The sequence below is a fragment of the Bombina bombina genome, chromosome 4 (genome assembly GCF_027579735.1).
Source record: "Bombina bombina isolate aBomBom1 chromosome 4, aBomBom1.pri, whole genome shotgun sequence".
NCBI classification, from domain to species: domain Eukaryota; kingdom Metazoa; phylum Chordata; class Amphibia; order Anura; family Bombinatoridae; genus Bombina; species Bombina bombina.
The window spans coordinates 811,401,796-811,411,298 of record NC_069502.1 but is presented as its reverse complement, the minus strand read 5'-3'; the positions used below and the strand labels follow the sequence as shown (position 1 = coordinate 811,411,298).

At 37.3% G+C, this 9,503-nt stretch overlaps 1 protein-coding gene across 1 annotated transcript in view; it reads left to right on the top strand.

The window, feature by feature from the left end:
- The first annotated feature begins 287 nt into the window (after positions 1 to 287).
- The window catches only part of LOC128657894 (gastrula zinc finger protein XlCGF66.1-like), a 32,861-nt gene continuing 23,645 nt past the window's right edge, over positions 288 to 9,503 (top strand). Inside the window, exons 1-3 of the mRNA XM_053712322.1 lie at positions 288 to 309; positions 2,192 to 2,297; positions 8,071 to 8,175. Coding sequence (XP_053568297.1) covers positions 2,229 to 2,297; positions 8,071 to 8,175 — 174 coding nt within the window. The 5' untranslated portion in view covers positions 288 to 309; positions 2,192 to 2,228. The remainder of the gene's footprint in view (positions 310 to 2,191; positions 2,298 to 8,070; positions 8,176 to 9,503) is intronic.

Genomic DNA, 9,503 nt, shown 5'->3' with positions numbered 1-9,503 from the left:
TAGACTATAAGCCCCCCTCTGTAGACTCGCGGCCCCCTCTATCTCACACTCTAGCCCATGTAGACTCTATGCTCCCTTCTGTCTCGCACACAGCCCCCTCCTTCCCCTCTCTCTCCGCACCCCCAGGCCCCAGCTCACCTCTCACCCTTAGGCGGCTAACGTTAGTTGTCACCCCTCCTTAAATCACTAATATTACCTGGTAGCAGCTAGATCCAGTCCTGCTAAAGTACTGATGATGTCACTGCACTGCAGTCACGTGATTCACGGGTCCTTTAGCTGCAGGGGATCTAGCTATTACTCGAGGATAAGGTACTGTAAAGAGGGTGTGTGTGTGTGAAGCATAGGGAACCTCTAATAATATGTATCTGTGTATAATGCACTGGGGAGGTATTTGTGTGTGTGGCAATGGGAATATCTCTATAATATTATATACCTGTGTATAAGGTACTGGGGAGGGGGCTGTGTGTCCTTGAGGCAAATTAACATCTCTATATATATCGGTATATAAGGTACTGGGGTTCCCTATGCCTCCGTTACACATAATATTTTGGAGAGGTTCCCAATCCCATCTTGTATAGAGATTCCCTCTGCCTCTCACATGCGCATTCAGGCTGAATCACCTCCCTGCCAAAGCCTGCTGCCTAATAAACACGCACATACCGTCTTAAGTACAGTATATAGAAGTATATACCACTATACAATTATGTATTTGCTCATATTTACCTTTATGAAACCGGCAGCATATTGATACTTTTCATTATAGCAACTCGGTCCCTTCGAGCTGAAGGACCTGTGACGTCACAAGACTGCTGCTGTGACCACACAGGAAAGAGGACTGCAGGAAGTTTAAATGCATCTTCCGGTAACTCTTAGTGCATTTAGATCGCTGCACACATCACACATGTAGTTATTGTTGTATGGGAAAAGCTTTTACCGTCTCAGCACTCAGTACAGTGGTTTCATGTAGGTAACTGTGTATGTCAGAATGAAGACATTTTTTAATAATAACTATTTATTTAAAATGTACTACAGGCGATTTTGTATGTGAAGCAGAGATAACTTCCATATACAATTATATATCTGTATTTAAGGTACTGCGTGTGTGGAAGAGGGAACATGTGTATAATATTGTATAACTGTATATAAGGTACTGGGGAGGGGAGTGTGTGTGTGTGTGCGAAACAGAGATAACCTCCTACACAATTGTATATCTGTATCTAATGTACAGACTAGGAGGGGGCTGTGTGTGTGTGGGGGACCTCTCTATAATATTTTATAACTGTATATAAGTTGCTGGGGATGGGGCTGTGTGTGTGAGGAAAAGAGAACATCTATAATATTGTAAAACAGTATACAAGGTACTGGGGAGGTGGCTTGTGAGAGACAGAGGAAACTTATGTAATATTATATGTTTGTATATAATGTACTGGGGAGGGGGTCTCTCTATAACATTATACATCTTTATGGGGGCTCTGTGTGTGAGGTAGATGGAACCTTTCAATAATATTATATATTTTTATATGACATACTGGGGGGCTGTGTGTGAGACAGAGGGAACCTTTCTAGAAATATTTTATATGTGTATATAAGATACTGATGAGGTGGCTTTGTTTAAAGCAGAGGAAACCTTTATATAATAATTTGTATCTGTATATAAGGTACTATTGAGGTGTATGTGTGTGAAAGAGAATCAGGGAGCCTCACTATAGTATTATAGCTTTGTAAACAAGGTATAGTGGTGGGATATGTGTGTGTGTGTGAGTCAGAGGGATCCTCTCAATAATATTATATATCTGTATATAAAATACTGGGGAGGGGATTAAGTGTGTGTGTGAAATACAGAGGTAGACTCTTTATAATATGAACTAGCTCTGTATAAGGCACTTGTGGTTTACTATTACTTATGTATTGTATAGTACACCCTCTAAGCTCCCTTCTCTTTTACTCAAACACAAAACAACCTTTATCATCAGTTATGAGTGTGTGTGGAATGTGTGTATATGCATGTATACATTAATGTGATGCATATATATGTAGGTATAAGTAACCTGGGTATTTGTGAGTTGGTGTATATATGTTTGGGATATACATGTAAACAGATATATTTCAGGTGTATGTGTGTCTATAGTATGTGTGTATGGCCAGTAATCCCTTATCTGTAATTTCTGTCATGTACGTGCCACTGTTGCAGGTCTTAGTGTTACAGAATATCACTGACCACGAACAAGATGAAGAAGAAGCTGCCTGAGCGGATCCTGAATCACATCCTGGAGATTCTCTACCTGCTGACGGGAGAGGTGAGAAAACATCATAACAACACCACAGTAACCTGCAGTGGATATGTGTATTAGTTGCTTAGCAACAAGAGGTGATAGATGCTCAGAGATAAAGAAAGAGCCAGTGTTTTAAGGTGTTTATGCAAATACAAAAGTGTAAATTCACCTGAGGAGACAGTTACTACCCAGCAGCCTTTTGTTATTTGTTCTATCATACCCATACACAGGTCAGCAATAGGCAGCTTATGAAGCAATGACAGGTTTAGGTTAACAATAATAAACTAGTCTTTATATAGTATAGACCATTGTTTCTCAAACACAGTCCTCAAGTACCCCCAACAGGCGAGGTTTTCATTATAGCTGAACCAGTGCACAGGTGACATAATCAGCTGATTGGTAAGAGAAGGTTAGTAACAATAGTGTTACTGATCAGCGGATTACTTCACCTGTGCACTGCTTCAGCTAATGAAAACCTGGCCTGTTGAGGGTACTTGAGTACTGCCGTTGAGAAACACGGGTATAGACAAGTAGTAATTTGTGCAGAAGAGGAAGTGCTATTGTATAGAGTGGGCATACGCATGCGTACATTTGCCATATATAGATAATAAGACAAAAAAGGCAGCACACATGGTATCCAAATAAAAAACAGAACTTTATTATGGCATTGCAAAAAATACAAACAGGAGGAAAAGGCTATGACTAAGTGCCGCATGGCTATGACTAAGTGCCGCATGGCACGTAACGCGTAAGGACACGTCCCCCTTTTCCTTGTGTGTGTGTGTGTATGTATTTTTTGCAATGCCGGAATAAAGTTCTGTTTTTTATTTGGATACCGTGTGTGCTGCCTTTCTCGTCTTGTTGCATATATTCGGGACACGCTCAGTCCTCCATTTGGCCTGCACCTCGAGTCTTCAATTGTGAACATTACGGAACTGCTGTTCTATGCTATCTGTGACCAGAGGCTGTTGCTGATCTACAGAGGTATTCCTGGAGCCACACTACCCCCCCCTTCCCATATATAAATAATACCTGCACGTACACCTGCTAGCTGGTTAGTCTGCTCACATCCTGGTAATTTCATTGTGCATGTTACCTGGATTTCCTGTAATTTATCTGTATATGTTTTTTTTGTTTGTTTTTTAAACTGCATGCAAAGATACTGGAATGTATCTTACAGGAGCCAGAAATTGACCTTGCAATATATTACACAGTGATTGCTTGATTAGTGAATGAGCTTAGTTATATTTTTCCTTAATTGCCCATTCCAAAGGGGATATTCAAAAAGATTCTTAAGGCTTTTGCCCCTGGACTGCAAATAAATGTGAATGTTGCAAACAAAATGACCATTTAAATGCTTATAAAATGTATTTTGCATGCAGACCTTTTTCCAATGCAGCTCTTAATTGCTGAGACATACTGTGCATATGTAAAACCTTTATTGTGTAGACAGATATTTTGCAAGGAATGTTAACTCCTTAAGGAACAAACAGTAAATACTTGCTAGACATCATGATGTATTTAAAGCAAAGATTGGTCTTGTAAATAATATGTAGATTGTATTTTTACAATTATATTATTTGTTTAAATATTGAAAATATGTCTAAAGTTTTCATTTCTATAAATTACTTTAGTTTCTATAAAGTGATATTGAACTAGTTTTCTATTTATCTCTGTTTATGTAATTAAAGTCAGTGTTCTCCCCAGGACCTTTTTAGTGGGTGCACAACCCGGCTGAGTTTACTGACCACCCTGCTAAAATGTTAGCCAATATTACGTTAAATCATTGCGCATTATAATGAAATACATTTATGCTAAATTATGCAGAAAATTATATAATATTAGAAAATATTACACTGCCCCCACACTGTTTCATAATAACACCCGGCTGTGAAATTCCTTCTTTTATAACCTGTTTTATATCTGTATCTAATTGTCTTCAGAAGGGGAAACAGATAAGGTGCAACTTAAGCCCAAACATGGCAGCTCCCATACGTTATAGAAACTTAGTGGGATTTAAAAAAACAAAAAATGTCAGTGTTAAATTACAGGAAAAGGAAACAAAATAAATAATGAAATTATACTGTAGTCTTTTTATCTACATATATTTAAACATCTTATATTATAATTTCACACTGTTTAATATCCTTTTAATTCCTGATATATACTATATGTGTGTGTGTGTGTGTATATATATATATATATATATATATATATATATATATATATATATATATATATATATATATATATATATATATATATATATATATATATATATATATCTATATCCTAGTTATAACACAAGCACTTACTGGACTTGATACAGGTGAAATAAAAAGTGATTTATTCAATATAAACAAGTGACGTTTTGGGGTGTTCACCCCTCATCAGACCAACAATTGTACAGAGTGAATCAAACATTTTTATACATATTGAAACTCCACCCACTGTGCAAAAAACACCAAACTGTTGTCATGACAACCATAGAAAAACCAAATACATTGTGAATGGTCATAGTTACTAATCCTGTGTTAATATTATACAGTGCAATAATAAACATATAGTGGGACCATTTGCAGAACATCACTGAGTATAGTCAATCCTTTTTAGTGATAAAAATACATTCTCTATTTAATATTATCACAAACCTCAGTTGTTATTCCTTCACTGAGAAAATTACATCATAAGCCCCACCCTCAAACTTTGTGTAACAACAACATGGGGATGTATCAATGTGTATCATAAATGTATCAAAAACTATTTGACAGAACTATCCAAATCAGTGTATGAATGTGTATAAAGAAACAAATGCCTAGTGTAATCACTTTCAACTCCTATAGGCATGTCTATAGTTCTATATTGGACCTAGCAATAGAGATAACAAATCTATATACCAGCTATTGTCTAAGATATCGCTCCAAATGTATCCTCCGAATTACCTACATTTAGACAAACTGATCAAAATATTTTCAAAAAATAAAACATATCCTTATATAACTGCTTAGTTTATTTTCCCCATGATGTAACTGAAATGAGACTGACATTTAAAGATATATATATATATATATATATATATATATATATATATATATATATATATATATATATATATATATATGGCTGTACCATACACATAGTGAAAATTTACATATGCTCCCTGATGCTAACTTTATCTATGTGTTTAATTCTATATGTTTAACTTGACTTTTGGATTGCATTTTTATGTTTTTATTTTTTTAAATACTTCGATCAGTTTGTCTACATGTAGGTAATTCTGAGGATACATTTGGAGTGATATCTTAGACAATAGCTGGTGTATAGATGTGTTATCTCTATTGCTAGGTCCAATATAGGACTATAGATACATAAATAAAAAGAGAGAAGCAGTCAAACTGGGAACGAACAAAAGCATAATAGCTTGTTCTATGGCTAGTTACCACTCAAGAAGCAGCCTCTTTTTGCTCAACATGTGCCTTTCACAGAGAAGAACTTTCCTGAAGCATATCAGTCTGATCCTGACTTCACAGTACAGTCCAGCCCCGAAATACCAGGCAATCCCTCTCTGAACAAGAGAAACAGCAAAACCCCAGACGTACGTTTCGGCCTATTGTGGGCCTTGTCATTGAGGTGCAACCATATCCCTGTAGGCACACTGAGCAACGGGTCCACGTCTGGATTCCCGCATCACACTTAGGGAGACTTCCCTAAGTGTCATAATTTGCATAAATAAAAAGAGAGAAGCACTCAACCTGGGAACAAACAAAAGCATAAAAGTTTGTTCTATGGCTAGTTACCACCCAAGAAGCAGCCTCTTTTTGCTCAACATGTGCCTTTCACAGAAAAGAACTTTCCTGAAGCATATCAGTCTGATCCTGACTTAACAGTACAGTCCAGCCCTGAAATACCAGGCAATCCCTTTCTAAACGAGAGAAACCGTAAAACCTCAGACGTACGTTTTGGCCTATTGTGGGCCTCGTCAGTGAGGTGCAGCCATATCGCTCTACGTACGTCTGGAGTTTTGCTGTTTCTCTCGTTCAGAGAGGGATTGCCTGGTATTTCGGGGCTGGACTATACTGTGACAGTCTGATCCTGACTTCACAGTACAGTCAGCCCCGAAATACCAGGCAATCCCTCCTGAACGAGAGAAACAGCAAAACTCCAGACGTACGTAGAGCAATATGGCTGCACCTCACTGACGAGGCCCACAATAGACCAAAACGTATGTCTGAGGTTTTGCTGTTTCTCTCGTTTAGAAAGGGATTGCCTGGTATTTCGGGGCTGGACTGTACTGTGAAGTCAGGATCAGACTGAAATGCTTCAGGAAAGTTCTTCTCTGTGAAAGGCACATGTTGAGCAAAAAGAGGCTGCTTCTTGGGTGGTAACTAGCTATAGAACAAGCTATTATGCTATTGTTCATTCATGTTGAGCGCTTCTCTCTTTTTATTTAGGACTATAGATATGCCTATAGGAGTTCAAAGTGATTACACTAGGCATTTGTATCTTCATACACATTCATACACTGATTTGGATACCGTTATGTCAAATAGTTTTTGATACACATTCATCCCTGTGTTGTTGTTGCACAAAGTTTGAGGGCGGGGCTTATGATGGCATTTTCTCAGTGCAGGAATAACAACTGAGGTTTGTGATAATATTAAATAGAAAATTTGTTTTTATCACTAGCAAGGATCGATTATACTAAGTGATGTTCTGTAAATGATCCCACTATGATTACACTATATGTTTATTATTACACTGTATAATATTAACACAGGATTAGCAACTATGAGCATTCACAATGTATTTGTTTTTTCTATGGTTGCTATGAACAGTTTGGTGCTTTTTTGCACAGTGGGTGGAGTTTCAATAGGTATAGAATGTTTGATTCACTATGCACAATTGTTGGTCTGATGAAGGGGTGAACCCCAAAACGTCACTTGTTTATATGGAATAAAACACTTTTTATTTCACCTGTATCAAGTCCAGTGAGTGCTTGTGTTATAACTTGGATATTTGAACTTTCTATAGCACCCTGGCAGAACTTAAATTTACTGTTCGTGGGAGTGCACTTATTTCAGTGGATTATATATGTATATATGTGTGTGTGATATATATATATATATATATATATATAATATACTGTACATACAAAGTCCTAGTATCCGAAACCTGGCCAAGGATAAATGGTAATACCGATAAAGCAGGCAGCACAGTGTGAAATGCAAATAGAAGCCTTTACTCCACAATAAGGAAAAAACATAACTTTTCGGTTCTAGCCAGAACCTTTGTCAAATGGAGGCCGTGACAGACCTGGGTTATGGACGTTATGGGTTAAGGCCCTACCTGTTTTTTCCTTATTGAGGATTAAAGGCTTCTATTTGCATTTGACACTGTTGCCTGCTTTATCGGTATTACCATTTATCCTTGGCCAGGTTTGGGGTACTAGGACTTTGTGTATTTTCAACAGCAGCAGTGCACCAGGCAGTCGTTTGCATGGTGAGTGCCACTTCCTCTGTGCAGTGTGTGTATATATGTGTGTGTATGTGTATATATATATATATATATATATATATATATATATATATATATATATATATTTACTGTGTGTGCAGATATTTTGCAATGCAACACTTAATTCCTGATATTTACTGTGCATATATGCAATATTTATTGTGTGTGCAGATATTTTGCAATGCCTTGCCTTGTGACCGTGATGAGATGGGGAATATGATAACAGGATACACACAGGTGATGTGATAGGGGTCAGTGATGTTTTTATGTTTTACTCTTGCAGCGTGTGACTAACTCACTGACAGTGAGTCACATGACTGGGGACAAGACGACAACAGAGAGGATACTGACCCACACCCTGCAGATCATGTACCTGCTGACAGGAGAGGTGATGGAATATGTCATAATAACATCTGCATGTCCCTGTCACTGGCTGTATTTGTTTATTTACACATATTAACATGGTTTGTAATGATTACGATATGCTGATTGCAGCCTGACATGCCCTCGCTTATTCTGTACTTGGGGTATATAACCTTTTCACACTAAGGGCCAAATATATGTATTTTTTTTGTATATACTTTAAAAAGCAGGTTTAACCTGAAAAACAAAACATCTACAAATATATTATTATATTATAATAGACCACAAATATTCAAACATTTACAGAACATGTTTAGCATTTCTTATTACCGAGGATGGCTACAAAGCTGCCACATTTCAAAGAAATTTGTTTATGCAAAGAAAAGTTACCAGAACCTGTAAAACAGAGTTAAATGGTTTAGGGGTTAATGGCTGTTAGGGGTTTAGTGATTTTGGGGAACTATTATAGTGGGGCCTGTCTATTTATAGGTTAAATGCTTTGAGGGCAGTTTATGTGTTTATTGCGGAGCGATCAAGGAGCCTATAATGCCTGTGGGTACTGCCCACTGTAACAGTTTACAGCTTTTAAAAAGTGGTATTAAACGTTTATATTTGTATGCATTGTGCACGTGATAATCATCTGGTAATATCACAATAACTTTGGCTAGCACGCTAATTAGCTCATCTCGTTATAAGCATGTGATTTACTAATTATGTTTTGTTAAATATTTTAACTGGTGACTTCAAATACCAACAGTTATAGGAAGTCTGGTAACCACCTAGTAATTTTATGTTAACTAGTATGCAAAGCTCACAGGTAGAAGACACAAAGCCATACATATTAATATCCACCAGGATCGTCCTGTCTGTTATGCCCCACAACAGAGTTTGTCAGTTCTAGTAAACTAATATGTCACATCTATTTACTCACCCTTGTGTGGCTTCTAGTATCAATGTAGACAAACAATCCCAATGCATGCGGGCACGCTATCAATCTAACAGCGCATGGGGCTTTCCTCTTTTAACTCCAACTAGTCAGCGGGTAAATCACATGACTGTTTAATCCAATGCCGCTCAACATGGATAACGTAGCTGCAGAATCAAGCTCAAACCAGAAATTTTGTTGCAAAGATTGCAGGTTTGCTATAGATGAAATCATACACTTGCCAAAATAATAGTCCCTTTCTGTCTCCCTAAAATTGCTTCTCCGAATAATTCCTGGTTAAAATTTAAAGGTATTTACAGATGTGGGAATACAGATTGTAAAGCCTGTGAACATGTAGCCATGGGTACACATTTTTGTTCCATGGTGATAAATGAACAAATTGAGGAATGCTTTAACTGCACTACCAC